At 41.1% G+C, this 18,867-nt stretch overlaps 1 protein-coding gene across 3 annotated transcripts in view; it reads right to left on the bottom strand.

Annotated features, from left to right (window-relative positions):
* Positions 1 to 4,076: 4,076 nt before the first annotated feature.
* LOC114080723 (dedicator of cytokinesis protein 8) overlaps positions 4,077 to 18,867 on the bottom strand; it is a 220,863-nt gene continuing 206,072 nt past the window's right edge. For all 3 annotated transcript variants that reach the window (XM_034636531.2, XM_071600587.1, XM_034636532.2), the window contains 2 exons: positions 5,510 to 5,680; positions 4,077 to 5,105 (listed from right to left, as the gene is read on the bottom strand). In XM_034636531.2, the coding sequence (XP_034492422.2) occupies positions 5,045 to 5,105; positions 5,510 to 5,680 (232 nt within the window). In that variant the 3' untranslated portion in view covers positions 4,077 to 5,044. The remainder of the gene's footprint in view (positions 5,106 to 5,509; positions 5,681 to 18,867) is intronic.

The following is an 18,867-nucleotide window of genomic DNA, read 5'->3' as shown; positions in this document are numbered from 1 at the left end:
TTCAAGTTTGCTTTTCTGTTCCTTACAAAACAAAAGATTGTCCCGCTGAGACCAATCCTTAGGCTGGAGCTTCCCAAGTGGTGTGCCACAATGCTAGGTTGTAGATATTCCTCGATGCTGTTCGCATTAGCCCTGTGGTGTGGACAAGGGGCAGGCAGAGCTCCGGAGCTGGTCATCTCCACCAGCAAGAAGCCCTATTCATTTCCTGCAGTAAGACAACAAATTAAAATTTTGAAAGTGCCCCATTATGATGATATTAAAATGTGTTAAAATTATTCTAGCGGGTGCAGTGGTGCATGCCTTTAATCCTAGCAGCTCAGGAGGTTGAGACAGGAGGACCACGAGTTCAAAGTCAGCCTTAGCAATGGTGAGGCAGTGCCAAGCAACTCAGTGAGACCTGTCTCTAAATAAAATACAAATTAGGGCTGGGGATGTGGCTCAGTGGTTGAGTGCCCCTGAGTTTAATCCATGGTACCCACTCCTCATTCAAAATTCAGACTAATTGCTTTCCTCCTGAATGTGGGCTGACCTTGGTGACTTCTAAAAAATAGAATATGGCAGACATGAGAGTATTCGACTTTTGAGGCTGGGTCATGAAAGATGTGATCACTTTTGCCTTCTTTCTGTTGATTCACACACCCTAGGTGAAATAAGCCGCCATGCCATGAGTATAGTCAAGACATCTAGGGAAAGGTTCACATGGAGAACTAAGGCCTCTCAACATTCAGTACTAATTTACCAGTGATGTGAATGAGCCACCTTGGAATAGGATGCTCTAGCCTTGGTCAAGCCTGCAGGTGGGGGCAGCTTGACCAACATCTTGTCTGTGACCACATGCAGGGACCAGGTCAGACTGCTCCGCTAAGCTACTCTCAAATTCCTAATCCTCAAGGTCTGGGTAGGATATTTATCGCTTACTATTGTTTCAAGCTGATGAGTTTGGGGCTATTTATAATGGCTCAACAGATAATATTATACCGTGATGTGAAAAAGATTGGGAGGCATTGCCTTTAGACCTCAAAAGAATAGAATATTTATATTCTGAACATCCCTAGCATTCTGGGAATATATTTAGAACTCCTAGAGTTGAGTGTGTTTATAAAATGATGCAGATCAACACATTTGTATGACACATTTGAGATAACAAGCACTTAAAAATATAATCAAAGCAAAACAAGGGTTCTCTGTCTTTGAAAACATACCTGCAACCACAATTACCAACACCAGCTTTAAAAGTTGGCTTTCTTTTTAAAACTAATCTGTTGTCATGGAAAGCCCTTCTTTTTTGTATGGTGGGGGTATTGGGGATTGAACTCAGGGACATTCAACCACTGAGCGACAATCCCAGCCCTCTTTTATATTTTATTTAGAGACAATGTCCCACTGAGTTGCTTAGTGCCTCATTTTTACTGAGGCTGACTTTGAACTCGAGATCCTCCTGCCTCAGCCTCCGGAGCTGCTGGGATTATAGGAGTGCACCACCACGCCCAGCAGAAAGCCCTTCTTATTTTCATTTATTTTTATGTGGTGCTGAGGATCAAACCCAGTGCCTCACACATGCTAGGCAAGAACTCTGCCACTGAGCTATAGCTCCAGCCCGGAAAGCACTTCTTATAGAACAGAAATTATGGAGTTTAAGACAACACAAACAGGTATATGCTGTCTATTCATGTTTCATCTTCCTGAGATTCTTATGTGGTCGTGACACTTGCACCCAGGACCTTTCTGAAGGAGGGGAGGTATGGATCTAAGTGGAAAATTCTCTGATGAGCTTCCTAGAAAGGCCTTCCAGAGTAACCAAGAGGGCTCTTGTGGTGTATCAGATTTCTCTAATTTCCAGGAAACAAAAGGCTAAATTTGCTCTCTGCCTCAGAATGTTTAAAATATCTATTTTTAGAATCAGTGATCAGAGGACCAATGTCTGAGATCTTTGTTTAGGCCATAAGTGCAGGTATACCCATGCTTTATTTATCATTGTTGCTTAAAAAAATAAAGGACCTGAATTAAGACCTGGAGTTAGCCTAGAAAGAGAACAAACAGTCAAAGCCAACGTTGATGAGCTCAAGCTAAGCAACTGCCTAAATGTCTAAGTTTCCCTTCTAAGTCTGTTCCCAGGGGTCTCAATTAGAATTCTGGTTGTTTTACGGAAATTTGCACTACTGTGGCTATTAATCTTTTTTTTTTTTTTTTCACTGATGATTGAACTCAGGGATACTTGAGATAAGGTTTGGCTAAGTTGCCCAGATTGGCCTCAAACTAGCTATCCTCCTGCCTTGGCCTCCCAAATATCTGGAATTGTGTGTGCTACCACACTCAGCCTGGCTATCTATATTCTAGACCCACACATCAGAGCCATCAAGTTAGCAAAGTTGGAAGTTTCTAGAGCAGCACTATCCAGTATTATAGCTAGGAGCCACATGTAGCTAGTCCTAATTAAGATGTGCTATAAGGCTGAGCACCATGGTATACACCTGTAATCCCAACTACTTGGGAGGCTGAGGGAGGAGCATTTGGAGTTTGAGGCCAGCCTGAGGAACTCAGTGAGACCTTGTCTCAAAAAAAAAAAAAAAAAAAGGTGGGGAGAGTATTCAGTTCCTTAGTGTTAGAGTGCTTCTGGGTTCCCTAGTACCACCAAAGGAAATAAAAAAGTGACTTAGGAAGATGTGCATTTAGTATAAAAAGCAGCAAATTTCTAAGCGTAGAAAAAGAATGTAAAATGAGTGTAAAAAATGTAAAATACCTCATTAATTTTTATAATGATGACATGTAAAAATTATATTTTGTATATATTGGGTTAAATAAAATATATTGACAAAATTACCTTTACTGGCTCCTTTTTATGATTTTTTAAAAAATGTGGCTACTAGAAAAATTAGTTATGTAGGTAGCTTGCATTATATTTCTATCAGGCAGAGGTCTTCTAGAAATTCACACTCATTCATTTACTCCATCAACAAATAGTTACTGAGTGTGTTCTGTGTGTTGAGTGTGGGGCCAAGGGATAAGAACCTGCCATGAACACAGTTCCTGCACTTATAAAACAAGTGTACTCACCATAGACCAAAAGAGATTGAAAAAAACAGAACTAGACTCCTGGTATCTAAAAGCAGGGGATATTTAATCAGGAGTATCCTGGGCTATTAGTGCTACTGGAGTTAGAAGCCAGCCCTATATAACTAAGCACCTAACCCCTATCGTTTTAGGCAAAATAAATGTTGATAATAATGGCCATCCTTGAGTCACTTAGAAAAGGTGACATGCTATAGGTTCTGTTCTAGTTTAGTTTTGTACTGTGGCTATCCACATGCATATATGATCTTCATCACTAAAATTAGAGACTTCAGAGGGCAGGTACAATGTTTTTCAACTTTGGTTTCACTCTTGTTTCCCATTCAGATAGTACTAAGTACCTATGGAATTGAAGTATGTCATGTGTGTTCATTTAAGAAGGCAATTAAATATATAATATAATTTGAAAGAGTTCTGCTCCAAGTGCCTAAACAATAAAACCTTGGCACTTAAACTACTAAACTTCATTTTTTTTTTTAATGTCCTCTTGGGCTGTGGTTGTAGCTCACTGGTAGAGTGTTTGCCTCACACATGTGAGGCCCTGGGTTCAATCCTCAGCACCACACAGAAACAAATAAATAAAAATAAAGATATTGTGTCCATCTACAACTAACAAAAATTTAAAAAAAAAATGTCCTCTTGGGCTGGGATGTAGTTCAGTTGTAGACAGCTTGCCTGATGTGTGAGGCCCTGTGCACAATTTCCAGTGCCAAAAAAAAAAAAAGTCCTCTCTCAGAATATAAACTAATGCCCACCTAATAAGCAAAAAGTTCTGCAATATCCAAGCTAAATTCTCTCTCATGATCACCAAAATTAAAAAGTGCATTAGAGGTGCCATCTGGGTAATACTATTTGACCAAGTTCCCAATTATACATTTTTCTTCTTCCCTAAAGTTTCTTGGGTATTTTATAACATCTTAAATTGCCTAAGTAACAATACAAGTTGCAAAGGGAAACATTTTGCTTGCAATTCTCATTCCAGCTGTAGTAACAGTCAAGATCATCAGTCATATTAAAATATATAATTTAATTCTCAAATAATAACTTTGTTCATCTTTCTCCTAAAGTACAGAGTCAAATGAATTCAATGATGAATATATTTTGTAGCAAAGAGCAAAATGTTCTGAACAAAAGCAGAAATATTATCTTTTTAGAAAAAAGTACACTTGGTCCCAGAGAGGGAAAAAAGCAAGCAAGAAAGAAGAAGCATAAGGGTTGGGGGTGGGGAAGCTAAATGTTATAGAATTGCTTCCATTTACGTGAAAGTGTTCTCAGCGATTCTTGGCTGAGGGCAGAGTACCATGTATCCTAAATCAGTGCTTTGAGTGTGTTCCTCCAAAAATGCATGTTTAAATTAACAGAAACAATGAAGCAAAAATAACTATACAATAATGAGTCTAGCATTACTGAATGTATAACAATTTCATGAATAATCTATTCCCAAATTTCTAATCATCATAATATGCAGATTTTGAGTAAGCCTCTACCTCATGGACTTATTGAAAATGTTCTGTGCTTCAATGAGTTCATCCTCCCTTCCCATGAAGAGGGGACTAGTGAAGTTCACTTAGAACAGGCTTCTGGGAAACTTTTCCACTTTTTCTTGTGCAATTTGAGTTTCTCTTGTAGATTCAAATACAAGCAAGAGGAAATCACTTCTTGGTTGGACAGGGACTGACCACTCAGTCAGCAATGCTGCTTAAGCTTGCTTTTGTACATCGTGAAAATACACTTCAATAAATACAGTCAGCCTGATTACCCATCCTCTCACCCCACACAACCCCCTAGTATGGCCAGAGTCTAGTCAGAGTGCATTTGGGTGTAATTCTATGGTCTCTTGACTCCTGAAGTTTCCAGAGCACTGCCCGGCATGGAGTGTGCACCAGTCCTGAGTGGCAGCTGTCTGGTTCTAAGTACTAGCGAGTCCTTCTCCAGGTCTCTGGGCCTCAGTTTCCATGGGTGAAGATGGCTTTTCTTAGCTGCCTTGTGACAACTGGGTTTCACATTTCCTGAAACTAGATCTATGGAAAGAGTCCCTGAAATTAAGAAGTGGGGTAGAGGGGAGAACATAGAAAAAAAAGATAAATTAGCCTTTTAAGTAGAGGTAGAGGAAGGAAATCCCCCGCCAGAAAAGGACATGGATTCTGGGGAACTCGTAAATAAGTGAAGGTCCTGAGATCCCCTTCACACTGTGTGCTAACAAGGACACCAACACAGGCTGCACCCAGCCCTGGGAAGTCCACTGGTACAAGGTCAAAACGGAGGGTGACGGACAGACAAGGGGAAGGTCCATGGCTCATGCTCTAGGCTGCTTTGATTCCAGGCCCCCCTCCCACCTTGGGAGGTTTGCAGCTCAACAAGAGGAGCAGAGCATGCTGGGGGGCTGCCCATCAAGCCTCTCTCGTCCCCCAGGAAAAGCCCTCCCCTTCCCGCTTCTTACCTCTTTTGACTCTCAACTCTGAATATGGGCTTGTAGAGTTCTGGGATCTTCCGCTCAATCATTGGCCTGAGGTTCTCTTTCAGCTTGTTATAGTTCTTTTTGAGTTCTTGCTGATACTCCCTCTGGTCTGCTGTGATGAGACGCTTGTTTTTCTCTACTGCCTCGCCACATCTGAGATGGAAGTATCAGAGTGGGAGAAAAAAATGAGGTTTTATTTCATAAGAAATTCAGGGGTGATGTCAGTGTTGTACATTTCTTGAGTACCTCTAAGAGTGTTTGTAAACCTGGAGGCCTACCAGGATTCTGTGTGGAGCTCTTTAAAATGCAGATTTCTGGGCCCCACTTCAGACTTCATGAATCAGACGGTTTGAAGGATAACATCCAGGAAACTGTGTTTTGGGGAAGTTGCCCAGGGGTATCAAGGACAGAACTGTGAACCTCTGCCTTGATATGTGGTAAAGGCTATGCAAGGAGTTTTATATACATTACAGGTTTAATTTTCTCTGAAGCTCAGAACATGTTAAGATGCCTGCCCAAGATGGCATTGTGAGGAACTGTGGGTAGAACCTGCTAGGCTTATTAAAAAAAAACTCGGTGTGCTGGGTGTGGGGGCACATGCCTATAATCCCAGCAAGTGTGGAGGCTGAGGCAGGAGGATGGCAAGTTTGAGGCCAGCCTCAGCAACTTAGCCAGGCCCTCAGCTTCTTAGAGAGACTCTGTCTCAAAAAATAAAAAGGGCTTGGAATATAGCTCAGTGGTAAAGCACCCTGTGTTTTCAATCTCCAGTACCAAACATAAAATAAAATAAAAGAGAGGGAAAAAAAGAAAGAAAAATAGAAATTGAAATTATAGGCTTGCATCACATATGGGTATGAGTTATAAATTCCCATTCCTTCCTTATGAATGTTCCAAAGTGAGAAATTATGATACAAAACAAACAAACAAACCTGTGATTACTGAAATCCCTCAGCCTCTGAAACCTATGTGAAGTTACACTGGAGGAACACTTTCTCAATCAGGGTGCATGTGCTACCAATGGAAAGAGTGACTCCTGCCAAAGATGAGCTCATAATAGAAAATTATAATGAGGAAAACTATAATATGAGGAAACTAACCAGGATGGGAGAATGCACAGACATGGCAAAGAGAATTAGCCCAATAAGAATTAGAGATAATAGAAACCAGCGGCCACCATCTTGGAGAGCTGAAGTAACCACCGCCACTCTCCGACAGATTGCAACAATAAAACAGGTGCGTGTTACTCAGCTCATCTCCCATACAGTGGGGAATTCGCATAAAATCTCTCCTAGGCTCTCCGGGGGAGGGATTATCAGAGCAAGCCTGCATAAAGACGCAGGGAAAACTAGAGACACCCGACCTTCAACTCCCCCTCCCATGAGCAGGAAAAACGAAACCTGTATTGCCAGCGCGGGGGTGGGGTGGGGTGGGGTGGGGGCAAGCGGAAAAAATCAAAAAAATAGAGTGCGGGGGGGGGGGTGGGGGGGTGGTTCTCAATAGCCACCCTCCACGCCCAACAAATGGCAGGCCCAGAGTACAGTTTGAACTGCCGAGAGGCATCACTCAGGGGAAATCTGGTCTAGCAGGAGAAACCAGGACTAGCAGGAGAAACCAGGGGACTAGAGGCCAGGCCCTCGCGACTGGGTGGCTGAAGTCCGCCCCCCCGCCGGCAACCGACCATGCGACTGGGCAGCTAGAGATTGCCCGCCCACCAGCAACAGCCGGCCCATTGCCCCTGCGACTGGGTGGCTGGAGACCGCACGCCCGCCTGCGACAGCCGGCCCATTGTCCCTGCGACTGAGCAGCTGGAAACCGCATGCCCGCCGGTGACAGCCAGCCCGCTGCCCGTGCGACTAGGCGGCTGGAAACCGCCCGCCCGCCAGCGACAGCCCACCCGCTGTCCATGTGACTGGGTGGCTGGAGACCGCCTACCAGCCGGCGACCAATCACCCACTGGTGCCTGCGCAACTGGGCGGCTGGAGTCCGCCCGCCTGCCGGCGACCGATTGCCCACTGGCTGCCAGCGCAACTGGGCGGCTGGAGACCGCCCGGCCCCCGGCGTCCGGGAGCTGAAACCAACCAGAGACAGTCCAGTCCCACCCCTCCATTCGGACACCCCAGTAAGGAGCCTGGGGCCCACCATAGCAGGGAGGTGACGTCACTGGAGCTCGGCCGTCCGAATTCCTTCTCAGCGGAATCCACTTTAGCAAGCATAGTCTACCAACACAAAGGAGAGATAATAGAGATATAAAAAACCAAAACAAATTTATAGAAGAGAGCAGAAACACAGCAATCAAATAGAACTGGAAAGTAGTGTGAACATCATGAAAAAACAAGGGAAAAAAGGAGTACAAACAATGTAGGACAACTTAAATCTATAGGAGGACCTAGAAGCATCAGAAACAGGGATAGGGAAAGAACTCAAGGCATACCTAACTCAGATGGAAAGGAATATTAGAGAAGACATGAGACAGCAAGTCCAAGCAATAAAAGTATATTTTAAAAATGAATTAAACAAACAAATTCAAATGGCAAAGAACGAGCTTTACCAAGAGATAGAGATCTTAAAAAAAAATCAAACAGTAATCCTAGAAATGCAGGAAACTATAAACCAAATTAAAAACTCAAACGAGAATATTACAAATAGACTAGATCAAGTAGAAGTCAGAACATCAGATAATGAAGACAAAGTTTATCAACTTGAAAAGAATATAGTCAACACAGAAAAGATGCTTAAATCCCACGAGCAATCTATTCAAGAGATATGGGATGTCATAAAAAAACCAAATCTGAGAGTAATCGGGATAGAAGAAGGCACAGAGAAAAAAACCAAAGGAATGGACAACCTATTAAATGAAATAATTCTAGAAAACTTCCCAGAGATGAAAGATGGAATGGATTGCCAAATCCTGGAAGCCTACAGGACCCCAAACATTCAAAACCGTAATAGACCAACTCCAAGACATATAATTATGAAGATAGCCAACATACAGAACAAGGAGAGAATATTAAAAGCTACGAGAGAAAGGAGGCAGATTACATTCAGGGGTAAACCAATTAGGTTAATGACTGATTTTTCATCACAGACTTTGAAAGCGAGAAGATCCTGGAACAATGTATTTCAAACGCTGAAAAATAATGGATTCCAAACAAGAATACTGTATCCAGCAAAATTAAGCTTCAGATTTGACAATGAAATTAAAATCTTTCACGATAAACAAAAGCTAAAAGAATTCGCAGCCAGAAAACCAGCACTGCAAAGCATTTTGAGCAAAATAGTACAAGAAGAGGAATTGAAAAATAGTGCCCAAAACTAACAGCTGGAGGTATCTCAGTAAAGGGGGAGGAAAATAACCCAAAAGTAAAAACTAGCCAAACTAAAATAAATAAATAAATAAACATGACTGGAAGTACAAATCATATTTTAATTGTAACCTTAAATGTTAATGGCCTAAACTCACCAATCAAGAGACATAGGCTAGTAACCTGGATCAAAAAAACAAATCCAACAATATGCTGCCTTCAGGAGACTCATATGATAGGAAAAGACATACACAGGCTGAAGGTAAAAGGTTGGGAAAAATCATATCACTCACATGGCCCTCGGAAGCAAGCAGGAGTGGCCATACTCATATCGAATAAAATCAACTTCAAACCTAAGTTAATCAAAAGGGATGAAGAAGGACACTATATACTGTTAAAAGGAACCATCCACCAATAAGACATAACAATTATCAATTTGTATGCACCAAACAATGGAGCTGCAACGTTCATAAAACAAACTCTCCTCAAGTTCAAGAGTCAAATAGACTACAACACAATAATTATGGGTGACTTCAACATACCACTCTCACCATTAGACAGATCCTCTAGACAAAAGCTGAATAAAGAAACTATTGAACTCAATAGCACAATCAATAACCTAGACTTAACCGACATATATAGAATATATCAACCATCATCAAGTGGATACACGTTCTTCTCAGCAGCACATGGATCCTACTCAAAGATAGACCATATATTATGCCATAGGGCAACTCTTAGTAAATATAAAGGCATGGAGATAATACCATGCACCATATCTGATCATAATGGAATGAAACTGGAAATCAATGATAAAAGAAGGAAGGAAAAATCCTACATCACATGGAAAATGAACAATATGTTACTGAATGATCAATGGGTTACAGAAGACATAAATGAGGAGATAAAAAAATTCTTAGAGACAAATGACAATACAGACACAACATACCGGAATCTATGGGACACAATGAAAGCAGTTTTAAGAGGGAAATTCATTTCTTGGAGTTCTTTCCTCAAAAAAAGAAAAAACCAACAAATAAATGAACTCATACTACACCTCAAAAACCTAGAAAAGGAAGAGCAAAATAACAGCAAATGTAGTAGAAGACAAGAAATAATTAAAATTAGAGCAGAAATCAATGAAATTGAACAAAAAAAACCATTGAAAAATTTGAAAAAACTAAAAGTTGGTTCTTTGAAAAAATAAATAAGATCGACAGGCCCTTAGCCATGCTAACGAAGAGAAGAAGAGAGAGAACTCAAATTACTAACACACGGGATGAAAAAGGCAATATCACAACAGACACTACAGAAATACAGAAGATAATTAGAAAGTATTTTGAAACCCTATATTCCAATAAAATAGAAGATAGTGAAGATATGGATAAATTTCTTAAGTCATATGATCTGCCCAGATTGAGTCAGGAAGACAAACACAATTTAAACAGACCAATAACAAAGGAAGAAATTGAAGAAGCCATCAAAAGACTACCAACCAAAAAAAGCCCTGGACCGGCTGGGTATACAGCAGAGTTTTACAAAACCTTCACAGAAGAATTAATACCAATACTTTTCAAGCTATTTCAAGAAATAGAAAAAGAAGGAGCTCTTCCAAATTCATTCTATGAGGCCAACATCACCCTGATCCCGAAACCAGACAAAGACACCTCAAAGAAAGAAAACTACAGACCAATATCTCTAATGAACTTGGATGCAAAAATTCTCAATAAAATCCTGGCGAATCGAATACAAAAGCATATCAAAAAAAATTGTGCACCATGATCAAGTAGGATTCATCCCTGGGATGCAAGGCTTGTTCAATATACGGAAATCAATAAATACTATTCACCACATCAATAAACATAAAGACAAGAACCATATGATCATCTCGATAGATGCAGAAAAAGCATTTGACAAAGTACAGCACCCCTTTATGTTCAAAACACTAGAAAAACTAGGGATAACAGGAACTTACCTCAACATTGTAAAAGCTATATATGCTAAACCTCAGGCTAGCATCATCCTAAATGGAGAAAAACTGAAGGCATTCCCTCTAAAATCTGGAACAAGACAGGGATGCCCTCTCTCACCACTTCTATTCAATTTAGTTCTTGAAATACTAGCCAGAGCAATTAGACAGACAAAAGAAATTAAAGGCATAAAAATAGGAAAAGAAGAACTTAAATTATCGCTATTTGCGGGTGACATGATAATATATTTAACAGACCAAAAAGGGTCTACAAAGAAACTGCTAGAGTTAATAAATGAATTCAGCAAAGTGGCAGGATATAAAATCAACATGCATAAATCAAAGGCATTCCTGTATATCAGCAACAAAACTTCTGAAATGGAAATGAGGAAAACCACTCCATTCACAATATCCTCAAAGAAAATAAAATACTTGGGAATCAACCTAACAAAAGAGGTGAAAGATTTATTCAATGAAAACTACAGAATCCTAAAGAGAGAGATAGAAGAAGATCTTAGAAGATGGAAAAATGTACCCTGTTCATGGATAGGAAGAACTGACATCATCAAAATGGCGATATTACCAAAAGTTCTTTACAGGTTCAATGCAATGCCAATTAAAATCCCAACGGCATTTCTTGTAGAAATAGATAAAGCAATCATGAAATTCATATGGAAAAACAAACGACCCAGAATAGCAAAAGCAATTCTAAGCAGGAAGTGTTAATCTGGAGGTATAGCGATACCAGATTTCAAACTGTACTACAGAGCAATAGTAACAAAAACAGCGTGGTACTGGTACCAAAACAGGCAGGTGGACCAATGGTACAGAATAGAGGACACAGAAACCAATCCACAAAATTACAACTTTCTTATATTTGATAAAGGGGCTAAAAGCATGCAATGGAGGAAGGATAGCATCTTCAACAAATGGTGCTGGGAAAATTGGAAATCCATATGCAACAAAATGAAACTGAATCCCTTTCTCTTGCCATGCACAAAAGTTAACTCAAAATGGATCAAGGAGCTAGATATCAAATCAGAGACACTGCGTCTGATAGAAGAAAAAGTTGGCTACGATCTACATACTGTGGGGTCGGGCTCCAAATTCCTTAATAGGACGCCCATAGCCCAAGAGTTAATAACAAGAATAAATAAATGGGACTTACTTAAACTAAAAAGTTTTTTCTCAGCAAGAGAAACAATAAGAGAGGTAAATAGAGAGCCTACATCCTGGGAACAAATTTTTACCCCTCACACTTCAGATAGAGCCCTAATATCCAGAATATACAAAGAACTCAAAAAATTAAACAATAAGATAACAAATAACCCAATCAACAAATGGGCCAAGGACCTGAACAGACACTTCTCAGAGGAGGACATACAATCAATCAACAAGTACATGAAAAAATGCTCACCATCTCTAGCAGTCAGAGAAATGCAAATCAAAACCACCCTAAGATACCATCTCACTCCAGTAAGATTGGCAGCCATTATGAAGTCAAACAACAATAAGTGTTGGCGAGGATGTGGGGAAAAGGGTACACTTGTACATTGCTGGTGGGACTGCAAATTGGTAAGGCCAATTTGGAAAGCAGTATGGAGATACCTGGGAAAGCTGGGAATGGATCCACCATTTGACCCAGCTATCGCCCTCCTCGGACTATTCCCTGAGGATCTTAAAAGAGCGTACTATAGGGATACTGCCACATCAATGATCATAGCGGCACAATTCACAATAGCTAGACAGTGTAACCAAACTAGATGCCCTTCAATAGATGAATGGATAAAAAAAATGTGGCATCTATACACAATGGAATAATATGCAGCAATAAAAAATGACAAAATCATAGAATTTGCTGGGAAATGGATGGCATTAGAGCAGATTATGCTAAGCGAAGCTAGCCAATCCTTAAAAAACAAATGCCAAATGTGTTCTTTGATATAAAGAGAGCAACTAAGAACAGAACAGGGAGGAAGAGCATGAGGAAAAGATTAACATTAAACAAAGATGAGTGGGGGGAGAGAAAGGGAGAGAGAAGGGAAAGCATATGGAAATGGTAGGAGACCCTCAATGTTACACAAAATTACATATAAGAGGATGTGAGGGGAACGGGGGGGGGGAACAAGGGAGAGAATTGAACAACAGCAGATGAGGTAGAGAGGGATGATGGGAGGGGAGGGGAGGGGGGATAGTAGGGGAAAGGAAAGGTAGCAGAATACAATAGTCACTAATATGGCATTATGTAAAAATGTGAGTGTGTAACTGATGTGATTCTGCAATTTGTATTTGGGGTAAAAATAGGAGTTCATAACCCACTTGAGTCAAATGTATGAAAGATGATATGTCATGAGCTTTGTAATGTTTTGAACAACCAATAAAAAAAAGAATTAGAGATAATAAAAGAATGTAAAAAAACTAGTTAGCATAAAGAAATAGTGAAAGGTACAAAATCCAAGACAAAAAAAAAAAAAAAAAATCAACTAGCCAAACAACCAAAAGCCCAAAACAAAACGAAACAAAAATGAAAACCCACAGGAAACCTGAAAAAAAAAAGAGAGACTAGGAAATTTTCAAGAGAACCAAATAGAACCCCTAGATATAAGAATGAATCTCTAGCTGGTCACAGTGGTGCACGCCTGTGATCCCAGCAGGTCAGGAGGCTGAGGCAGGAGGATCAAGAGTTCAAAGCCAGCCTCGGCAACTTAGTGAGGCTCTAAGCAACTTAGTAAGACCCTGTCTCTAAATAAAATATTAAAAGGGCTGGGGACATGGCTCAGTGGTTAAGCGCCCGTGGGTATAATACCTGGTACAGAAAGAAAGAAAGAAAGAAAGAAAGAAAGAAAGAAAGAAAGAAAGAAAGAAAGAGGAAAAAAAGATAAAATAGATAAAACCCTCAATAAATAGGTTAAAAAACAGACTAGACAAAACTATAGAACTAATGAAATATGTGACAGATCTACAGATGTCACCAGAGTGATAATGAGACATGAAGATGTAATGGAGAGGCCAAACCCACATCTAATAGAATCTCCAATGGAAGGGAAAATGAGGGAGAGACAATATTCAAAGAGATAATGGAAGATGATTTCTAGAGTTAAAAACAGATGAAAATCTTCTAATGAACAAAACCAGATCTATGCCTGACCCCATCATGACAAAACCGCAGAGCATTAAAGACACAGAAAAATCTTTAAAACTCATCGTGGTTGTCTGACTTGTGGATTGTTAGACTTAGTTTCCACAGTCTTCCACACAGTATGCTACTTACCAAAAAAGAAAATCATGCAATTTAAATATGATAAAGTCGTCTTGTTTTATACCGTTCTATCCAAGGGGACTTACAAATCAATAATCCCTAAAGGGACAAAGTAATGGTTGTAACTGAACTGTCATGTAATAATTAGTAATAATTCTATTTTTTTCAAATGAATGAGGTTCAATATGATCAATATTGTGATCAATATGTTGTATTTTCCTAATAATGGTATTAGATTTGGCATGCCCCAATGCTGTTACCAGATATCCCTACAAACACCAAACAAAGTTTCAGGAGGACAGTCAAAGATGAAGAAGGTGGCACACAGCTATGAGGCAAGAGAAGGCTACCTGGCCCCTGGGAAAATTAAACCTATGACCACAGCTTCATCATGGAAATAGCCTGCTACACAAGAAGGAACTGATTTAACTGAAACCAAAAGAACTCCCTTAACTGGATTTTCACCTATCTTTTAAGTATGACATTAATTGAAGCAAATTGTAGGATACCAAAGAGTTATTTATCAAAGGTTTCAGGGAAGACCTGGGAGGGAGGCTATATAGCCTTTGAATCCTGAGAAATCCATATCACCCCTTATTATTTTTTTATTGCTCCTTAACTTACAGTTATGAGCTACCACCATGTGTGAAATAAAATCAGTCTCAGGATGACTTCAAGGCCAAGGTTAGCAACACTGGCAGACTCCAAGAGGTGGGATAAGGTCTGCAGAAGGTATCTGCGAATTTGAGGATGTCTACTCTAACAAGTTTGTCAGAATTAACCCTCTGTATTCTTTGTTTGTAGTAGTAACAGCAAGCTAACATATATGATTCCTACCCTGTGTGCTAGACTGGGTTCAATGTTTTATATGCAGACAGGACTAGGGTTGAAACCAACTCTACTCATTAGCAGCATGAACCACTGACATCTTCGATTTTATCAGGATGGAAAATGGGGATAGAATCTTATATAATCTCCTAGGATTGTTGGGAGAGTTAAAGAAGATGTGAGCATAAGGTAGATTCGTGCTTCCATAGAGTGGCAGAGTGTCTTTTCTAAAAATGGCCACAGGAATATACTGTCTAGAACTTTTCCCATTTCCCGCTTCAAGAGGTGGGTGATCCTGTGTGGCTGCCTCTGTGTGCAGAATGTGGTGGAAGTGATGCTGTGTGACTGGAGGAAAAGGCAATGTGGCTTCCCTCCCTCCCTCCCTATCTAGACACATGCCACAGGATTGAGCCATCTTGTGAACAGTCCAATCACCTGCAATTGCCAACTCTGGAAAGGAGGATGGGAAGGTAGAGGGAGGAGAAGCGGCTGTTGGAGTACCTCAGCACGACACCACACAGGAGAGAGGAAGCCACCTGCCACTCAAGCCCCAGCCACTGACGGCAACTGAGACACTCAGAGCAAGAACCTCCCACTAAGCCCAGAGCCACACACAGCAATTACAAGTTAGTGCTGTTGTTTTCAGCTGCTAAGCTTTGGGTACTCTGTCACATGGCAACAGAGAAACATGGTGTTTTGCAATATTAATAGCTAGATTTAAAATATTGATTTTATATAGTGATATTACTTAATATTTTAACAACTTTTATAATTTGTAAAAATGTATATTTGCTATATATTTTTTCTTTTTACCATTTGGGTCATATTCTCCAGGGTCTTTTACTAAAATTAAAATAATTTCTATTATGTTATTTTAAATCCATAAACTAAAGAAGACTATGCACTAAATTTCCCTCTTAGAGAATAGCCATATCTCTTGGGAAATGCACACAGGATCATGAAACGATGGATGGTGCAAACAATTTTGTAAAAACAGTCTTATCTGTGACATTTTCATTAGGTCCACAGACTCCTGAGCTGTGCTGCTCTCACTTAGGGATGTCCATTGAAGACACTCTGTGCTCTTCCCTTCCTTGGTATGCTCCCTGAACACAGCATTTTCTTAAAATGAATGTGCTCAGGGTTTTCCAGCTGTCACAGTCCTACAGAAGTCAGGCTGGTGGGGACTGGAAAGGGAAGCAAGTTGGTCCTCCATAAGGTGGTTCCCAACTGTCTGGGGTCACCATACAAGGGAGTCAGCTGTCTCCTACAGAGAGGGTGGTCACTGGCCCTCTCTTGCCCCCTTCTTCTTTAATGCTCCTTCAGCACAGCCCAGGCATCTGCCTCCATGTGGCAAAACGTTGCTAGTTGCTTTCCTATTTCCCATTCCCTCTTTTGCTTAGTAACCAAACTCCAGGAAAAGTACCCATCTGCAAAGTTCTGTTTCCTAGCCTCCCTTTCAGGTAGGCATGGCTGATGAGATACAAGATGAAATCACTTGGAAAATTTTTAAAGAGCATTTAAAATTTTTTTTGAAAAAATTTCATTTCTATGCCCGTATTAGTAGTCATGACGACGGCAGCCCTAGCAGCCCAATCATGACCATCAGAATGAGTGTGCTATTCCCAGGATAGCAGGACAAAAGAATGGAGAGAGCCAGGGGCTCTGATGACTGTATAAGGCCATTACACAGCTCTGTGTTGATCTCTGGCCTTATTTTATGTGAGAGAAAAATAAGTTTCTTATTTAAGTCATTCTTACTTATATTGTGTTATTAGCAACTGAATGTAATTCCTAGAGGAAGAGCAAATCATCTTAGTTAAGAGGACAGACTCTGGAGCTAGAGTGTTCAACTTCCAATCTTGCTTTGCTTCCTACTGGCTTTGTGACATTAAAACAGTTATTTCACCTCTTGGTGTCTTAGTTTCTTCATCTGTGATGTGAAGATAATACTAGAATACCCCATAATGTAATGTTGAGATTAAATGAGTTAAAACATATCAAATGCTTACACAGGAACTGATGGACACATAGATAAAACCCAGAACGTTCAATGTTGTTTTTAGTATTTTTGCTATTACACCCAACCCGAACCCACTTGTGCAGTATGACCATGCTGGACTCGCATCCTCGCCAACAATGGAAATTTTATATTCCAGTTCCTCTAGTTTATGGTTGGGAAACTAAGGTGCAAAGGAGGTAAGTGCCCTGTTGAGTCTCACCTACCTGTGAGAACAACGGGGCAGGACATAAACCAAAGATCCCGATGCTCTCAGGCCAGTGTGTCTCAAAAGCCCCTCTGTATCCTAAGGTACATTAGAGAGGCAGATGTCATGGTAGACATTCTCTATATTTCAATCAGATTGAGTCTGTTTCCTATTCAAATTGATCAGTTCCCTGTATTAATTCATTTTATCCTGACACTAACTCTGGAAGATAGCTACTATTATTTTCATTTTACATTTGGGAAAACTGAGGTAAGTTTTCCAAAGTCACACAGCTGGTTAAATGGAATGGGTATCTGGGTCTAGGCAATCTAGCACAAGTGTCCATACTCTTAACCCCAACACCACACATGCTGTCTGGGAAAGACTATCATGTCCAGCTAAAATCCAGGGCTAGGGCCTTGGTATCAAGCTGAAGCGCCTTCCTCTAGAGCCTCAATTTGTAGTCTTTTGCCTTTCTTAGATTCTTCCTGGTAACTAGCAAATCTCCACTTGGGGCCTGGTGAGAAAAAGCTGCTGAAATGAGGGGAGAACCTCATGGAGATGGGAGAAGCTCAGCAGTGGCTCCCGCTCCTCCTGCAGCTGCAGTAATATGGGATCCAGAGCTTTTGGGTAAAGAAGCATTTTTTTTTTTTTTTTAATTCCTTTGGAATCTTGAACCCGAACTCTCCATGGGGAAAGCTACAGTGGATGTGAGAGTCCCATGAGCACGGCCACCTCCACGGGTTCCATCTCAGTGGCTTTCTCTACCTGCCCCCTGCATTGCCTCTCCCCTATACCCTGACCTGTCCACCCCAGCTGTCAAGGGCAGCCTGGCCCAATGTGAGGCCCATTTAAATTCTCAGTTTAAATCCTGGTTCTGCCTTTTGCTTGCTGTGTAATGCTGGGCTAATCACAACTGCCTTTCTTTGCCTCATTTCCTTTATAAAATGGTCCACGGGGATGAAATGGTATCATTGTGTGAGCACCTAGCCAAGGAAATGCTCCTTCAGCATAGCCCGGAGTCAGTCCTTGGTGTGAAAGGGGTGCACAGCTCAAGGAAGTCACTCTTCCTGTGTGACCCCCTCCCTGCAGATGGGGAAGCACATGACCAAAAGCCCACAATTGTGGGGGCAGGGAGTGGACCCCAGGGCAGACAGGGAGCAGCTGTGGCCTGATTTCCTGCTATCCCCCTGGAGCCATCTGTACCTCTTCTGGATAAGCCAGCCCAGAGGCGCCTGTATGGCTGCCTCCCCAGCACAGGTGCAGCAGCCCAGTGGCCCACTGTGGGAAGGGGGCTAGGTCAGGGCTATGGGCTTGGGAAGGTGACCCCATCCTGAAAGCAAGAGGGCAGGAGGACCAAAAGCATGTCCAAGGAGGAGAGGGGAGGTGGGATAGGAGAGGAGAAGAGAGACACACTGCAGCCAAAATGGAGTTTTCTCTTTAGAGTTATTGCAGGTGGGATGAGAAAGGGGGAAGTGTTGTGTGTGTGTGTGTGTGTGTGTGTGTGCGCGCGCGCCATGCCCACAAGCACTTTAGCTATTCCACTTGGTTTTCAGTTTTTTACCTAGTATCTTTAACCCATTAATGCAGTCTCTGTGGCCCTGGGAAAATGACAAGTCACTTATATTTTCCCAGTTGACCTGCTTCTGAGCAACCTCTCATGATAAAGGTTTACTTTCCCACTAAATATTCAGCTCTTTTTCCCTTTACTTTTTTTCTACCACCCTCACTATGTGCACTTGGCTTTCCTTGCACTACTTGGGCAAATCCCTTCT

This window comes from Marmota flaviventris, chromosome 13 (genome assembly GCF_047511675.1).
Source record: "Marmota flaviventris isolate mMarFla1 chromosome 13, mMarFla1.hap1, whole genome shotgun sequence".
In the NCBI taxonomy this organism is placed as follows: domain Eukaryota; kingdom Metazoa; phylum Chordata; class Mammalia; order Rodentia; family Sciuridae; genus Marmota; species Marmota flaviventris.
The sequence above is the reverse complement of the archived record's forward strand: the minus strand, read 5'-3'. Positions and strand labels throughout refer to the sequence as shown.